The sequence below is a fragment of the Limulus polyphemus genome, unplaced genomic scaffold (genome assembly GCF_000517525.1).
Source record: "Limulus polyphemus unplaced genomic scaffold, Limulus_polyphemus-2.1.2 Scaffold1291, whole genome shotgun sequence".
NCBI lineage: Eukaryota > Metazoa > Arthropoda > Merostomata > Xiphosura > Limulidae > Limulus > Limulus polyphemus.
Window position 1 is genome coordinate 265,023 of NW_013666901.1, and position 19,673 is coordinate 284,695.

Consider the following 19,673-nt stretch of genomic DNA (forward strand, 5'->3'; position numbering starts at 1 on the left):
ATCTTGGTGTTCATTACAACGTATATAACCACTCCTTATCACAGACAAAGCTATTTAATCTTGGTGTTCATTATGACGTACATAACCACTCCTTATCACAGACAAAGCTATTTAATCTTGGTGCTCATTACGACGTAAATAACCACTTTCCTTATCACAGACAAAGCTATTTAATCTTGGTGCTCATTACGACGTATATAACCACTTTCCTTATCACAGACAAAGTTATTTAATCTTGGTGTTCATTACGACGTATATAACCACTTTCCTTATCACAGACAAAGCTATTTAATCTTGGAGTTCATTACGACGTATATAACCACTTTCCTTATCACAGACAAAGCTATTTAATCTTGGTGCTCATTACGACGTATATAACCACTTTCCTTATCACAGACAAAGCTATTTAATCTTGGTGCTCATTACGACGTATATAACCACTTTCCTTATCACAGACAAAGCTATTTAATCTTGGAGTTCATCAGAACTCGCACAACCACTTTCCTCACCAACACTCACCAACAGTTACTTAATCTCGGGGTTGATTACAACTTGTATAGCTACTCTACATGATCACAGGCAAAGTTACTTCAGCCTTTAAAGACCATTGGCAGATATAATGCCACCTTTGGCATTATTAATAACTCATAAAAATGACCATATTTGAAACACGGGCACTTCAAACACATAGCACAAGATCTGTGGAATCTTCTAAAATATATATTTGAATTTTATTTTTGTGAATTTCATTTATAATAAAATCAGATCACTACATAATATAACTACTAACTACACCATTGTGCATTTCCCACATAACCATTGACTTAAAAGTCAGTTTTCATATGTATACCATAGTAGGCGTAATGGTATTGTATGTTGAAAGAAATGGTGAAATAAAAATCATCTTGTGTATTAAAACTAATATAAATAGATAATATTTATCTCACTTTATTTTATATATATATATATATATATATAACACTTGACTGTGTTCTCCTTATTAATATATGTATACCATAGTAGGTGTAATGGTATCATATATTGAAAGAAATGGTGCAAATAAAATTGTCTTAAGTATTAAAACTAATGTAAATAGATAATATTCATCTCACTTTATTTTATATATAAAATTTGTTTGTGTTCTCCTATTAATATATGTGAATGTATTTAAAAAAATGTAATGTATGATTCTAGTACTGGTCAGCTTGATGATGACCAAGTTATAAAACTTGTGAGTTCTCGTAAACAGAAAGTTAACTGCTGAGACATTACTTTAGTAAAATAAACAAACATGGAGGGAAGCTCCTTCAGTTAATTTATTATGGGTTACATCATTAGTATTTTACAAGATAAAAGGCCTGATTAGCTTTGAGGCACCTGGATACATCATAAGAAATTTTAAATGATTTCAAACTAATGTAACTATGCAAGGAAGGAAGACAGCTATATGGCAAATAGGTTGCAAGAAAGAAAATAGATTACAGATGATGTATTTACGATTTTGTTAGCTTCATAAGCTTTGAAAATATAAGAAAAATATGCAGATATTTTATAATTATTGACATCACCAACTGCAAAGGACATGAAATGACCTGGTGGTTAATGCTTGACTTCCAATTTGCATGACATGAGTTTGAACCCCATCATCATTGAACATTCTTGCCATTTTAGCTGTGGGGAAGTTATAATCTGATGGTCAGTCCCATTTTAAATTGGTAAAGAGTAGCCCAAAAGTAAATGGTGTTGACTAACTGAATTCCTCTAGTCCATCTCTAAGTTAGGAATCCAGGTTAAGTAGTTAGCACAAAGGATCACCTACAAAAGTTGTAATATTTTCAAAATGAGACCCAAAACTCGAGCGCTTTTGAATAGTTGACTATTCTAAGTTAAAGGTATGGTAGAGATAGTAGCTTTGAGTGAAATTCAACAAACAAACAACTAATGGACAACATTCACTGTTTTAAAGCTATTTGATCTAAAAATAAGCCTCAAACAAATGAAGAGTTACTAGATTTACTGCTTAGTTTTGTCCACTGACAAGTTGCATCTACACAGGCAGGAATTTGAATTATTTCTTCCATCTCAATAATAATTACAACATGAAGAAAAAAAATAGGGTTAACAGTTCTCATTCTTTTTTTTTAATTACTTCTTCAATAAAGTTTACATCCAAAGGAAATTATAAAATCTCAGCATTTTGGTTATAATTTTATTTTGGAGGTAATTTAAGAGTAAAGATCACACATAATGTTTCCAACTTTTTGATATTATTTTGCCCTTTTAATATAACCCAAGATACTGGGCTGGAAATGATTAATCTTATGGTTCATCAGAGCTCCTTTTAGCTTCCCTCATTACTCAGAGACAAGGTTGTTTAACCTGGGAGTTCAATAGGACTGATATAGACACTACTTCACCCTTAATTATTATAATGGTTGGCCTGTATTATTTTAGTCGCATAATTACTAATTTTTGCATATTTTAATAATAATGTTTTTTATTCTTTAACATAGTAATATAATGTTATTATTTTTTTGGATTTGTATGAACCCCCATCACAAATCATCCTAATGGTTAAGGATTAATCTTAGAATTCGTTAGAATCCAGTTTTCAGCTAAACCAACATCTGTTTAAAATTTGACATTTTGACTTTATAATTTTTCACTTTTTTTTTTTTTTTTGTACAGATTAGGATTTACATCATTAATTATTCCAGTATTCCAACATATAAAATTGTCTTTTTTTAACTATTATTTTCAGGCCAGGGAGAATCCTGGGTATAGAAGCCTGCAGGATGAAGATTGGTTTCATGGAGTCTTACCTCGTGAAGAAGTTGTCCGGTTACTCAGGAATGATGGAGACTTTTTGGTAAGGGAGACTACAAGGAATGAAGAGAGACAAATAGTTCTGTCAATTTGTTGGCAAGGTCACAAGCATTTTATTATACAGACAACTGTTGAGGTATGTTATTCCTGTATTTATTGTTGAGTAAAATTACCCTTTGTAACTTAAAATTGTATATATTTTCTTTTTCATATATCTGACCTAATATTCATAATGGATTGACTCTGGAATTTTGTTTAAAAAACCTATTTCATAAATACAAAATTTGAAATACATTAATAATGATATTAAGTGATAACTGAGTCAATACTGACTATACATTTTTGTTTGCTTAAATTATTTTTATAATTAATGTGGCTAGAAAATGAACTAAAATTTCTTTATGTACAATTACATTTCTATATATATTTTAATACCATGCAAAAGTTCAATATCATTTTATCTTTTAATTTTGTCATTATTTATCCACTGTAAGAATGTGAATTTCATAAATAAAACTTTATAAACCAAGTTTTCTGAAATGTAGTTTTAAATTCTCGTATAGTTATTTGTTGGTTGAAGCAACTTGTGAAAGGTATTTTAAAAATATAATTGAATGAAGGATCAATTTTAACACAAGCCATATTGAAAGAAAGTATTGTATGGCCCAGTGTGTTCACTAAAATTTCCAATTTCTTTACTTTTAATAGTGTTTATATAATTTTAATGTTATAGATCAATAAGACATTATTTGAATGTTTCAGCTATCTAAAGCTTTTAAGTAGAATTGAAGCACTGATAACACCAAAAACTACTGAGCTTCACTTGCATATCAAGTAATTTATAAAAGTGATTAGTAAGTTGTGTTGCAGAGTCTGTTGATTTTGTTACTAACTTAGGGAGGATATAGGTTTGAAGGTCCAGTTTTTGCTACTATTCGTGAGCTGATACAATACCAACATCACTCGGGTCTACCTGTTACAGCAAAATCAGGAGCAATTCTAAAAACTCCTGTTTCTCGAGAAAGATGGGAGTTAAATAATGATGACATTGATTTAATAGAAAAGATTGGAAGGGTTAGTGACAATTATGTTAATTTTTACTAGGTTATTATAATTTTTATTCTAATAACATTTTCTTAAAACATATTGTATGAAATTTTTACATATGTTCTAAAATCAGTAGTTAACCTAGTGAAGTGCTGTAACCATAGATACTATACTGTTTATTTTATAATAAATACGTTTTAAATTGGAATTATTTGTTGAAATTAGTGAACAGCATACTCACAAATCTTTCTTTTCAGTGGCCTACTTGTATTAATATATTTAATAAACATTTTTTTTCTTCAAGAATGATTTATAACTGAATGTTTAAGCCTAAGCTGTCAGGATGTGCTGTAGACTTTATGCCGTACTATGGCAAAGATATTTAAAACTAATTTTTTTTTATAATCTGTTTTTTCATGGTCTAAAATGTAAGTAACATATGTAGTAAAATGGAATTATAAACGAAAAGTAAAATTAAGTTAAGAATTATTACAAATAAATTTCGTTATGCTGTACTCTGGCAAAAATATTTAAAACATTTTTTTTTATATAATCTGTTTTTTTATGGTTTAAAATGTAATTAACATATGTAGTAAAATGGAATTATAAACGAAAAATAAAAGTTAATTTCCCTTATTTAATTAAGTTAGAGGCATATAAATTTTGAATTTAGCTGCAACAAATTCTAACAATAAACTAGCTACATATGTATGTGGGCCAGTTGAAACACTGGATATTTGTCATAATATTTAGGATAATTCTGAAAACCAGCTGAATATAGTGTAATCTACATTTTTCAATAACAAACAAATGAATTGAAGCATAAATCTGCTTCATGGATAACTAATTTTAATTTTTCTTGTCCTGTTAATCTTAATTTTCCTTTGTAAACATCACCAAAATTTCCCTATCAAAATTGAATCAAAAGTATAAAACTTATTTATTAAAACAGTCAAGTTATGAGATATTAATTGGATAAACGGGCTGTCTAAATAACCCACTGAGAGTTTATGATTAAGTTCACAATTATTACAAATAAATTTCAATGTGGCAATAAAGACGTGCCGTGTAAACCTTCCTGAGGAACAAAAGAAAAAGTTTTTGCTAGAGGGTCGCATTCTAAAACAATATAACCATCCAAATATTGTGAAATTTATTGGAATATGTGTACAGAAGCAGCCTATCATGATAGTAATGGAACTTGTACCTGGTGAGTTAGTTTTTGAAAGTATTGATAGTGTAACTTTCATAATGTACATCTTTAACACTATCTGGACCATAGAGCACCTTTCAGATTTAGATTGCACACCTACACATCAAAATTCGAGTAAAAATAGAAATAATAATTTCATTTTAACAATTTTTTTATTCAAAAATACTTGAAAATCAATATTTTTGGCATGTACAAATTACAATTTAGTGTAAATTCCATAGAAAAATGAAAAATTTTCAAATTTACATTTTTCCGCACATTTAACAAGATGTTTAGAATTTTTCTGCCAATTACGAAGTGTAGGTTTATGTTTGCTAAGAAAATAATATCTCTTGAGAATGTAATTCTTTAAGATTTTGTTCCTCACTCATTCTTTTTCTGATTTTATTGGTACAGCCTCTTAGTTCCACCCTTTTATAACTTAATAGCATGTGACTTGGACAACTATAATGAAGTTCAACTTTGAAAATAACTACATAAAAGGTTTAGATACCACTGGATAGAGCAGATTATAAACAATTTACATCAATCTATAGTGAATATAGTGCTTTGAGAAGTAATTTGTTTGAGTGGGAAAATGACAAGCCCTTACTAGTTCTTGCAGAGAAAAACAGTGGAATCTGTTGGGAAGTTTAGAACAAACCACATTTCTGGGAAGATGTTTTATAGTTTCTTTAAATGTTCTTTTTGTTTCTGAAAATGTTTGCGAGTTCATTTAAATTTGTTTGAAAGCTATGGAAATTTTCTTGTATAACAAGATATGAGGTAAGCCTAATTAAGTTTAAAGAGTGCAATAGGTTACAGCAAAATATCTGATGACTCAAATGTATCTCAAATCATTGTACTTTATTGAAAAGAAATTATATTATTAAATATAAAATGATTTTAACCAAGAATATTGTCAGCAAAAATGCTTTTACCTTGATGCTAGTCTGGAGGGTAATGTCCTAGGTCACTGATAAATCTTTGTCAATTTCTACAGTGTTTTTATGAGTTATAGATGGAAGTAGTTACTACTGCAATTAGCAAAATAATGTATCAAAAGAAATATGTTTATCAATATAAATCAAGTGGAAACTGATTGGGTATATAAATTGGAACTTTATGTAATCAACTTTGAAAAGCAATTGAAATTTCAAATGTAAAGGAAGTATGTTTAATATTTTTTTTAAAACAGTGTTTCGTAATAAAATTTTAAAATTTCATAACTTAAGTAAAATAATAATAAAACTAAATTAAATTGCAATAATTTTTTTAATGCCCAAACTAGATACTGTTTATCAAGTTTGTAGTAAGTTTCATATAGTTTGGATAAGTATTTCCACTATGAGAAGATAGAAAATGAAATTTGCTTCTTCGGTTCGTAGAGGATTAACCAGGTACACTTTATTGTTCAGGTTTCATCAGGTAGTTTTAATGTAAAGTGTCAATATTGTTTATCTTATACAAGTGGAGATTGTTGGCTTGCATTACTGTACTTTTTGGTTTTAATTTTTTGTTAGTGTTGCTGCTACTTATTTCAAAATATAAAAATGTGACTCCATAAATAAGATTAGATCCAGTGTTACCAACTCAACCTAACAGGACTTTTATACTGAATCATGTTTGACTATGATTTTAGTTGTACTACATCGATAAAGCTAATGAATAGTTAGTTTTCAAGCTTTTTTAGAGAACGCTATTTTCATCCCTGTCGCACAACATAAGGTAGCTTCTACAAAACCTCTTTTGGTGTACAAAACTTGAAGATAGCTTTTATGTGTGGAAACATCTGTTAACTAAGTTCTTGCACAGATCATAAAATATAACGTTGATAAACGGAAACATCAGCACATGTAGATATGTAGATCTTGAAGGTCGAGATGTTCAAAACTTGAAAATAGCGTTGATAACTGGACCAATTGTTGGTTTAGATGTTGCAAAGGAAATATATGCCGAAGCTTTTTGCTAGACACTAATCATAGCAGAACCATCTGGAAAATTATCTATAGGAAATAGTGCAGCTTATAAAATTAGTCAGATCAACATGGGCCAGTAAGGCGATCACTGTTGAGAGATCCAATACAAAGGTAGTGAAAGAATAAAAAATATTTTTTTTTTTTACAATCCAAAACTACTTCAAGGGATCATGCACATGCGTGCTCACATACACACACTTTATTTTAGCTTGACACAGAGTTAGGTAGGAGAATTTTTTAAGATCCCTTTACTTGTAGAATGATTGATAAAGAAGATGGTAACTATCAAAATTGCTAATTAAAGTGACTTGGTTACCAGTGCTATAATATACTTTTTTTTTCTCTTCTCAGTTATTGGTGTATTTGGACTAATTGATCTTTTACACGTAGCTAAAGAAAGAGAAAAGCAAAGCGATGATGTTTCAACGTACCTCACGTTAAGTAGAAAACTCCAGGAGGAGCGTGTCATCAAGGACTCTTAATAGAATTAAAATATGAATTCTAAAATAGCAAGACATGTAAAATGCAATAATAAAAAAGCTACATACTTTCGATATATACATTATCATATAGCTTTTTAAGTGACAGATTTTAAAAATGTATGAATTTTAAGTTTTCCTTCGACCTTCTGATATTATTATAAATATCTCAATTTTTGTTGGCTGATTGCTATACGTATGATTTAAGTTTGGTAATAGTTCAGAAATATTCAGAGCATTAATGCTAAACAAGTATAAGTTTTAGATGTTAAAATTCCCAGAATTTTTTAAATCTTAGTTTAATATTTTAGTTTGTTATTCATCAATCATCATTTAGTCATCATTCCACAATCAAAGCATTTGGTGTAAAAAAATAACAACATTATATTAAGAGAGAGACAGCTCTGTTGGGTGGTAGCAAGATACTACTGATGAAAGAGCAGTGTTCGTGATAAAAAAACGAAGGTGAAATGCATACAAGTACCCGATTCTGGGTAATGTAAGGAGAGATAATTTTGGAGGGCTAAATTCTACAAAGGTAGCACAAGAAGGTTGTTAGTTCTCCAAGATGTTCTCTACAATTGTTGCCCTGAATCAAACAGTTGTTGCATGTTTGATTGTTGTTTTGTTCAGAAATGTTTACTTTTGAATACGTGTTTTAGTTATGATGTAATTTAGAATTTTTTTTTTACTTTTTGTAGAGAGCCAGTGATTAGTTGAGCACATAATTTCCAATGAAATTGGATTAAAAAATATGAAATGAACTCATTATGATGGGTTGCTTACATGTAAAAAAAAAGGGGGGGGGCGAGGTGTGCAAAATATAGAAATGGAAATATACAGGAGGCTTACAAATTTTTGTTGAAACTGATGTTATTTAAAATATTCATTGAATCATAAAAGGCATGGTTGTATAATGATTAGTGATTTTGGTCTTGAATTTTTAGGTTTATAGGGTTTTTTTTTATGGAAAAAGTAATGTAGGTCAATGTAAAATTTGATATAAACCTGAATATGCCCAATTTTTCAGCCATGGGTACATTTTTGTGTGATGATCATACCAACTTTTTGTTGATGTGGGGCAGCCGAAGGGTTGCTGGTGATTTCTGCTTGTCAGTTGCTTTCCCTGTGGTTTGCATTTCAAAATTGGGGATGGTAGCAGATAGCCTTTAGTACCTTTGCTGTAAAACCAACAGATATATTTGGAACTTATGAAATTTTGTTGATGCTAAGAAACCGCTAAAATTCAGAAGGAAAAAAAATTATAAAATTGCATTTGAAAAATGGTTTTCTGTGCAGAAAAAAAGTAAATATCTTGAAAAAAGTAATTTTAATTACAAGTACACTCAACATTTCCACATTTCACAAATTTTAAATTAAAAAAAAAGTAGAATCTATGTTTGTTTGTTTTTCTCAAGCAGTGGAACTGGTATGCTTAACTGTTGTAAAAATCATAAATCATTGGCTTAATAAAATTTGCATAAATGGACTTTCTTATTATTTTGTTAGAGGACTTGTTTCACCTACTTCAGCTAATTAATGTTGGAAGAAGTGCTTGCTAAACATGTTAAATATTTTTACAAATATTCAATGTTGTGTTTATTACTGAATTAACAGAAAAATAGAAAATGAGGTTTTTTGAAAATGTTTCAGACTGCCAAAAAATAATCACTTATGACTTGCACATGATATATATATATATATATATATTTACATAACGCAACCACTACAGTAAGCATATAATACTTGTTAACTTTTTGTTTTTTGACTGCTCTTTCTGGAGTTTTCTGCTACTCAAGGTAAGGTTTTAGGAGTATTTTCTCTGTTCGTTTTCTTAAAGTTTCTCTTCAAAACCTGTACTTATGCACTGGAAAAATAAATTAAAATTTTCCAAGCATTTTTCAGTGGATAAATGACACCAATCATAATAAGCAGAATGTTTTGTAGATTTCCAAAGAACCCCTTACTATAATGATATTAGCAGTTTGCTTGAAAAAAACCTGCACTGCTTTCGGAAGATTAGAATTATGCATGATAGCACTTGCATTTCGCTTAGGCCTACAAATGTTTTTTTTTTCTGCTTCTATATCTTTGAAAAAATGGTATGATTACCCTCATATTACCTTTCCTTTAACATTTATATACATAATTTTCTGAAATCAACTAGTATTTAGAGGCTACAGATGCACATTTTTGAAAAACTGGATTTGTGGACATGCAAGTTCAAGAGTTTTTGGTCATTACATCTACTTTATTTACAAATCAAACTACAATATGGAAAGAAAATGAATTTACTACAAGGTTATAATAAAAAAAAGTATATATAGATAATTAGTAACCTATAAAATACAAAAATAGTTTACTTAAATGTTTGAGATGATTCAATTTGGTAAACAGAAAGCTGCACAAAAGTTTGAACAAATGAAGGATGTTGTTTGAAAGCAGTATAATCATCAGTACAGCAGATGGAATTAACTGTACTTATATTGAATTTAATCTACCATACTGATAATTCTGTTGCCAGTCTGATAAGATACCTATCTACTCTAAACGTACTTACATGCTTGTCCAGTGGATTTGGATTTAAGTTAGAAATGAGTGTAAACACTACTTGTTAAATGATGCTTTGTTTGTGAATTGTCCTTAAGATGTTGATAATACAGAGAAGACAAACAAAAACAAACATATTTTGACCCCTGTTATGTGACATCCATATACTGTAGTGAATATCATAAGGTCTATAAATTTATAGGATCATCTGGTGGTTAATTACTCTGTTATGATGCTTTATTAAAGACATTCGAGCACAACTTCTGAAAGTATTATTGATTCAAAATCAAATTTATTCTTTATTTGTGGTTACAGATTTATAACTTTTTTTTTTGAGATCCAGATTTTGCCTTTCACACATTCAGTAAAAAATAAAGAGGATAACTATCAAGAATTGAATCACCACAATAATATTGACTTCCATCATTCACTTGAACAAAGAAAAGTCTTCCATATAAGATTCACGCATGTAGTCCACACATTCCAATGCATTTTGTGGTGAAGGCAATTTATGAAATTCCAGATTAAGAGTAGAAAGTAGCACTCTAGCTTTAGCACAGTTTGTTTCACTTTGTAGCTACAATCATGTATGTATTTAGACTTGGTATCACTTGACTGGACTCACCATGTGTTATGGTTTAGGAAAAGATTGAGTAATATTTTTGAACCAAAAAAATCCGTTGTGCATGTGCATATATATCTGCATGTGAAAAGTGGAGGGAAAAGTCCATTTACAGGCAGTAAATATTTTCACTTTTGAAAGACTAGAAACTGTTGATTGCATATGTGTGTCATGCATAAGACATTTTAATCTGTAGTCAGCTTAGTTTTAGAGGAATTAAAAATGTATTTATTTTGTAACAATAATCTTTGCTCGGTGTTTTGATGTGCAGTTATTTATGTAATTATAATTGTTCTGTAATCTGTTGTTTTTTAATAAACTTGGAGTAATTGGTATCCACTAATTTATTTATATTCATAATAATATTGTGTAGTGTTTATAGTTAAAAAAGTAAACTCTATTAAGGATTTATAAATGAACATTTCTCGATTGTTAATGGTATATATGCATTTTAATAATGTTTTAATTAAGAAATGTATCTAAAAAATGTGAACAATAACACAGGCCTGCAATAGTTTTGTCTTAATTTTTATATGTTTTACAGTAATTCCTGTACGCTGAATCCAAAAATGATATCCATTTTTCTCCATCATGTACAGATTTTTCACAAAATGCCATATGTACTTTTACATAAGTGAATCATTTTCATGGAAATTGGGTCATATTTTGTTATGCTTAAAATGTTGACAACCACTGGCTATAGATTTCTCTAGACCAATCGCGACGTGAGAGTCTTATCAATCATTCTAGAACCCAAACATAATAATAAAAAATGTTCATTGTGGTAAACGAAATAATAATTTGATCTAAGTAAGTTTTTTCTTCCGGAGTTGTAAAAAAATCCTTACATGATAGAAAAAATTTATATTATTTTCAAAATCTGCATAGCTGAATTATAGGAAATCTGTTATTAAAACCAAAACAACTTTATGAAGTTTAAATTCACAAACTTGTGTAATCATCATTTTGATTATAAATCCATTACCTGACTAAATCCCATGAACTCTTCTACTTGACAAACATTTATTGTGTTTATGTTTATCCATGTTTGTGTGGTAAAAATGTGAAATGTTTGGCAACTATATAGATCAATACTTGCTAGCTTAAAGGATTATGCATTATGGTCAGACAGATAAGGGTCAACCTAGAAATCACAAATTCTCCTGTCAAGCTATCAACAGTTGTGAGAGGTTTAACATAACACAATAAGGTTTGACTTGTTTCAGTATTTTTGTAGCTTTGAGGCAAAGTTTAGTAGAAACATTTAGGTAGAATTAGGTCTTATATTTTTGTCATGTCAGTGGAGATCTTGCAATTAAATTGATTTGTCTATGAAATACTATTTTCAGAGAATGCTTGTGTCTATGATGGTGATTGTGAAAATGGGAGGAGAGATGTAAATATTTTGTAAGAATTTAAGCAAGTGAACACAATAATATGAATTGAGCCATTTACTTGGCCTTGAACAAATGAATGTATAGATGCATTGGAATGTGCCTTTTGGTTCAGTACACTAGATCTGGCTACTTTCAAGTCAAGGGCTGTGATGAAAGTAAACCCAGTATTGCTTTCAGTATAGTTAGGGACTATGTGATTTTTGTTATACAGTTCAGCCTGTGTAATTCAACTTCCAGTTTTGAGAGACTGCTGAAACTTACACTGAAAGGACAATAGTGGGAGAAAAGACATTTTGGATTTTTGTCACAAGGCCCAGACTATTCCTGAGAACCAAAGGCCCAGGCTATTACTGAGAACCAAAAAAATGGTACTTAGCATATCAAAGATTCATAATTGAAATTGAAACCAGGCTGTTATGGGCTGGAAACTTCTTGACCATATAGTAGGTATGTATAGAATTCCTATTGATCTTGAGAATGTTGGCCTCAGCCTGAGATTGTACAGCATATAAATAGCTCTGTTCTTACTGAACCAGTCTTTATTTTGACAGTTGAATGAATTGAACTATAAGCTGCTATTCCATGTCAGTAAGCTGAGGATCTATCATTGGTTACTTGAGAAGTCAAAGAATAGTGAGCGTAATGATGCTAAAGTTGATAAGACAATTGGTTTGCGCGATCTCCACTGTGTAACCGATGAGGAAAAAGATGCTGTAAATCTATGAGGAAATGTAGTGTGCTTTGTGTAATTGTTGTTGACAAAGAATAAATTTAGTTCCTAAACTGAATCATTTGTATGCATATACTTTTCCACTGAGAGGAAGAAACATAAGGTTTCTAGGATTATCTACACCTCTCCAAGTGACAAAAATATCTTACCTATTGTTTTCATTGGTGTTGGCAGAGAAATATTTTGTAATTTTAGCAACCAAGATGTTCATAAGTTGTAAATTTAACATCAATGATGAGGCTCTAGATAGTCTTCTACAACTCCACCTGAAAGAGAATTTTGCAAAAGAATATACACTACCCAAAACCATCAAGATGATTAAACTCTTCTGAAATGGGAAAGCACTAGGCCCTGATGACATACCATCCGAGATCTTAAAATATAGAGGCACATCTAGCTGAAACACTGACACACCTGTTTTAACAAATATGGCATAAAGGAACTGTTCTGCAAGATGTTGAAGATGCCTTCTAAATTTTGTTAAGCACAAAGGAAACCCATCAGTGTGTTACAACCATAGAAGCATCTCTCTCTACTGGTCATAGGTGGGAAGACTTTGGCTTGGACCATGTTGAACTATTATGAAGTGACATTTGAAAGATGTTTGCCTGAGAGCCATAGTGGGTTTTGTTCTGGCAGGGGCACCAATAATATATTTGCTATCAATCAGCTACAGGAAAAAGGCATGGAACAACCCATGGACTTTTATTTCATATTTGTGGATCTCTCCAAGGCCTTTGACACCATTAGCATGAAAGGTCTATGAAAACTTCTTGCTAAATTTGGAAGTCCTGAAAAGTTCATGATATGCCATTTTTATGATGGCAAAAATAAATGAGGATGGTGATGTGTCCAGACTTTTTGGGTGACAAATTGGGTACAACAGGGCTGTATGATAATATCTACCCTGTTTAGCACAATTTTCTGTTCTGCTGTATGCTTTCAAAGACCTTGACATTGGCATATTTATATAATATAAGCTCATCAACCTGCAATGACTCTAAGCTAAGTCAAAAGGTTTTGAAGAACTGGTGAAAGTTTCTGTTTGCTGATTATTGTGCCCTAGTAGCCCAAACAAAGAACATTTACAGATTATAACTGATAATTGCTCCAATGCCTGTAAACAATTTGGCTTAACAATCAGCTTGAAAAAGACTGAAGTCATGGTATAAACCAGTTCCTGGCAATCTTTATACTACCCCATTCTTCAAAATCGATATCCATGTGTTGACAGCAATGGAAAAATTCACCTACCCAGGTAGCACTTTATCTTGAGTTTCTCTTATACGTGAGGAGGGAACCTCAGGATAGCTAAAGCCAATGCTGTTTTTGGAAGCCTACACCAGAAACTGTGGGATAAGTGAGGAATCAGACTTGGCACAAGACAGGTGTATGTTGCTGCAGTTTTGACATCTTTATGCCTGTGAAATCTGGATGACTTCTGCCCTCCATATTAAAAAACTTAATCACTGTCAGTTGTCTTAGGAAAATTATGAAATACATTGACCATATAAGATCCCTGACATAGAACTACTTTAAAGAGCTAAACTACCAGGCATTGAAGCAATGGTCAGAAAGGCACAGCCGACATGGGTTGGTCATGTTGTCTGAATGCCTGACAGCAGACTGCTGAAAAAGCTGTTTCACTCTAAGCTAGCCCAAGGAAAGTGTACACAAGGAGGTCAGAGTAGTTACTATAAAGACAGTATTAAGACAGACCTTAAGAAATGTAACATACCTGCTGCAAGCTGGGGGAAAAAAAGTCACAGGATAGTGTATGCTGGTGGTCATTCAAAGAACCTTGAGGAACTCTACAGTAACCAGTCTGAACCTCCTGCTGATTGACAGTGCCCAATGTGTGGAAGAACCAAGCAAAAATATGACTATATTGCCTTCTCTAAAAATGAGGTGACACAACTGGTAATGGAAATATTTGGCTGTCATAGTTGACTATGATGTACTACTATCATCTTATTAAGTCAGATCACAAATATTAGTTCACTCAGCGTAAAGGAAAACATAGTGTGTCTATTTTTTTTCTGATACATTGAGTTAGAAAAAAAATCAATTTGTAGATTATAACAATATCCAAACTTTGTGGCTGTAACTGAATGTTTGGTTAATCACGAACATGATCGTATATAACAAGGTTAGAAGTATTGGTTACTTCCAGTGAATTAGTAGACCTAACTTAAGTAAATCTAACCAATGAAGGGAATCAGAAGGTTAAATATTTTTACCCCGCTGGAACCATTGCTGTGTTTTAGCAACCTCACAGTGGTGTGTATGTCAATGGCTGTACTTCCTTACTGATAAGGCTATTGTTAAGGAAGTGCTAAGGTTGGAGGTCTGGCTGTATGTACAAGTGTATAACAGGAAACTAATGGATTGAACATTCACATTTTCTTGCAGCAGTGCATTTTTGCAGTATAGTAATTGCATTTACTATTCATACAAGAAGTGGTATGCAAGCTATATCTGGATTGGCAGCTTATTACTAGGATGTTATGATCTAACTAGATGTGATATTTAAGTCTGCAATGCTAACTGGATTTCTAAGGAATCGGGGGCTAAGTTGATGTGGATTTTTAATCTTGATTTTTACCATAAAAAAACTATGATTCTTGATCACTGGCCATCTTGTGTGAACAGACAAGTTTGCCTGAAAGCTGTGAAGTAAGCCAATAGTATGGAAAACTTTATACAAAATTATGAAGATTTTGATTGGTTCCAATAACTCCTGGAAAGTTGTTCTTGGACTGAATGAAAAAGGACTCAAGGTAGCTAAAACCAGTTGTCACAAATGGCCAGTTCAAGCCTTCATTAGTATTGGATTGTCTGAGGCACTGTTGGTTAAAAGACCTAAGGAGACAACCAGACCATTACTGCCACAACCACAACACCAGTTTATGGCCCTCCTACACCTTGTGCATCTCCTACTGAGAAGAACTCTGCAATGGAGTTGATCTACAGCATATTATCCTGTGGAGGGACATACCATGACTAGACAACATCAATGTGAGGTGTCTGCCCACCTTTAGTAGTACCACTTAATTCCCAATCCAGAAAAAATCTTCTCATTCCCAAAAAGTGGCAAGAGGAAGAGTTTCATCCTGATTCTATCAAAAATTTTCAATGTTGCCAAGTTAACTCTTATTCCTAAAATGCCTTTCTCTTATTATACCGGAGAACCTGGGTGAATCCATCAACTGGATGGAGGATGCACTTTATGCCAAAAGGAACTGTACCCCTGCCACAGGAGAAACAGTAGTGGAGATTATCATCTTGATATCCAAAAACAGATATATACAGAAGACCTAGGAGACTCTGTGCATGCTGTTTTTTGGATAGTGATGTTTCATGGAAACAGTGGACAGAATTTTCTCATTTCTGTGAAAATATGCCTTATATGTAATGTAAAGCTTTAGTTTGTTTGTTTTATCAAATCTTATAACCAGTTCTGTTTTATTCAGAAGTGCAGTTTGTCCTGGTTGGATCAAGTCATATTTTATTTTGAACTTTTCTAATTTTATCTTCTAATTTAAATTATACTTATCTAATATTTTCAGTTCTTGTTTTGTTAACTGGTTATTGATTTTAAGTATCAATTTCATTGTTTTTGCATAACCTTATAGTTGTCAATTTGGTCTTGTATATGTTTTGTTTACAACTGAATTTTTTTTTATCCCCTGTTTTATATATACTTTTCAACACAATTAAAGGATAATCAAAATTTGTGTATTGTAACTGTAATAAGAGAGAAGCTACAGATGTAAAATATGTCAATCACCCCTCTCAGTTCATTGTTGTACAAGGTGTTGGTAATTCAACATATACTACATACAATGCTTGGAGACAGCTTTAATGGGTAATGAAGAAAAACTTGTATTAAAGTTTTTCTTCATTACCCATTAAAGCCGTCTCCAAGCATTATTAGTCTCAAAGTGGGTTCTTCATCATTGAATATACTACATACAGTCATCACTTTGAAGTGAATCACAGAGTTGAAAGTAATTGATATTGATATCAAGATGAATCCTGGATGTTTTACTGATGTGAAAAGCCACTGAACAAATGAAAGCCAGCCAATCAAAGCAGGCTGTTGCAAATTAGCTACAGTCTGTCATAGTGCCATTAGTAGAATGTACAGTTGCTTTCAAATCAATGTATGATTGTTCATACACATAGACAAGGTACAAGCAAAGTGACTGCTATATGTCAGTTCTGACTCATTATGATCATAGGGTACTTTCTCAGAGATTGAATCTGGTGTTGATGGGTGGAAAGAGACCAGAGGACAGTGAGATGCATTCCACTCATAGCAAGGCTCAAAACATCTTGGCTTCAATGATGCCAAGAGCACATCCAGTGGACTAACATGTAGATCAGTATTATTTTTGCAGGTGAGTTAACTTTACCCTGCTTCCTTATAACAGGCCTCTGTTGATTTATAGAGAATCTGGAACTTGATCTACCTCATTTACTTACTGACCTCTGTATTCTTGGAATGTTACTACTGATGTTACACACAAGGGTCAAATTCTACAACTTTTTACTTTTGTATGCTGGTACAATTGGCCTCAATTTTGGTTGTATTGGTAATATTGCTAACCTTCACCATGCTAAGTTGGTCAACACGTTCTTTGAAAAAGAATAAATTGACTGAATGGAATATCTTTCACACTCATTGGACTTCAGTTCCATCAACTGACCCCACATGTTAGTGATGCCCTCAAAAATAGCTTTTTCAAAGAGTGGTCTAGGATAACTCCAATAATCTTGATTTTCAGAATGCAACATATGTGCCAGACCTCCCTTGATGTTTATGGTGGTTGTACTCCATAATGAAAGGAAATTTAAATTATAAAAAATATAAAACCACATGTACCAAACATTCATTTATGAACATAGGTTGATTGAACAATCATTGACATTTTGGGTCACATGACTGGTCATGAAATATATGATTTGCATAAGAATCAACTGAAGGAAGTGATTCGTAATGTTTTCTAACATCAATTTTGTTTAGTCGTAACTGCAAGATTACAGATTTGATCATCATATTTAATTGTTCTGTGCTGTTTATTCTTTATTTTTATTATATTTAATTAATGAGTTTCCTTTGACTTTACCCTTATAATGTTAAAATTCCAGTTCTGGTATCCACAGTGAACAGAACACAGCTGTCTCGTTGTGTAAGTAATCATGACTAAAGTTTATTAAGGTTCAAGAAAAGAAGGCTCTGAGATACAGAAAAGAGGAGTGTGAAAGTTGAAACCTATCATCACATTTTACTCTGTCATAACTGGAAGAAATAATTACCTCTCTTTGAAATATCAAAATACAACTATGCATGTTATATAGTTATAGATACACATAAATGTAAGACATAAACAAGTAAATAATAATAATAAAAAGTCAAGAAAGAATGTTTTTTACTATGAAGTTTTCAGAAGAAAGTTTTACAGTTTTGGCTGTCAATTATCTAATGGTTAGTGAAAATCTCTTTCTGACACAATTTTGTACTGTTTATACTTCTAGCAAACTGAAGTCAACAGGAACACACAATGTTCACAGATAAAACCGCAACCAACAGGAGGTTTTAAAAGAAATGCTCGCAGAAGAATAAAATTAACATGGATACAAAGAAAACTGAAACTGAGCCAAATGTAAAACACAGAATAAACACCAATTCACATACACACACACACATTGTTATCTCTTTCTCCTGTATTCCAGAATTCAGTAGAATGGCTGGTTTGTTGTTCTCATTTAAGAATATTTGGGTTTATTGTAGCTCATACTGACTTGTCCAAACCTCTGAAAAACCTTTCATTTTGTATAACCTTCAACCTAAAAGAGATAGGTGATACAGATACCTGAGCAGGCAAGCTCTCTTACACAATCATTGTGGTATGTAACCTTATTTTTGGGCAGTGATTCAAGCTACTCTAGGCCTACAAACTTCCTGTTCACAAAAAGTGCAACTAAATGTAGCACTCCCACCTGAAGAAATTTTTTAAATTTATCTAAGTGCATGATTGTTTATTACAGGAAATGAGAAACAGATTTAATGTTTTGTTTGGGCATTCTTTAAGATGTATCACTCTTAGAGTATCAATGTATGTATATGTGTAGAAATTTAAAAACTGGGAAATTTAACATTTTGAATAGTTTGATTGGTTGAAAAATTCTTTGGAATTCATGATTATTTTATTTATTTATAGTTTGGTTTTAATTTTTGTATATTTATTTCTTCTAGGTGGGTCTTTATTGAACTTTTTAAGGAATCATGGTTCTTCACTCTTGCTGAATGACCTGATAGCTATGTGTATTGATGCAGCTGCAGGGATGGAATACCTAGAAAACCAGAACTGCATTCATCGGTGAGTCATCTTAATTTCATGTAAGATGATCTAGAACTAAATTCATTATGTACAGTATAAGCTTTAAGTACGATCATGGAATACCAAAACTAAATTATCATACAAATTTTATTAAAAAAAACACTTCATAATAATGTGAAAACATTCCAGAGACATTTTCCCCCACATCAGAATTCTTTTTTTTTATATTAAATAGTTTTTTACTTTCCACCTTAGTGTGGTTTATAAAAATGTGAAAGCTCTAACAGTAGTTTAAGAAGACAGTTATGTGAGAAATGATATTTTGGATATTAGATATCAGAATGAGATTTTAATGTATTAGTTTTTCAAGCAGAACCCAAACCACATTATTAGGGTGCTGCTGACTGGCTGCCATCCCTCTGGTTAGTGGATCAAAATTATGGATGGCATCATATAGCATTAGTACCTTTGTCATAAATACATCAAGGGGAAATAAGATGTTAG

At 31.7% G+C, this 19,673-nt stretch overlaps 1 protein-coding gene across 1 annotated transcript in view; it reads left to right on the plus strand.

Moving 5' to 3' along the window:
• The window catches only part of LOC106462964 (tyrosine-protein kinase Fer-like), a 76,146-nt gene that overhangs the window by 49,610 nt on the left and 6,863 nt on the right, over positions 1-19,673 (plus strand). Inside the window, 4 exon segments of the mRNA XM_022390368.1 lie at positions 2,762-2,962; positions 3,724-3,915; positions 4,879-5,083; positions 19,085-19,208. Coding sequence (XP_022246076.1) covers positions 2,762-2,962; positions 3,724-3,915; positions 4,879-5,083; positions 19,085-19,208 — 722 coding nt within the window.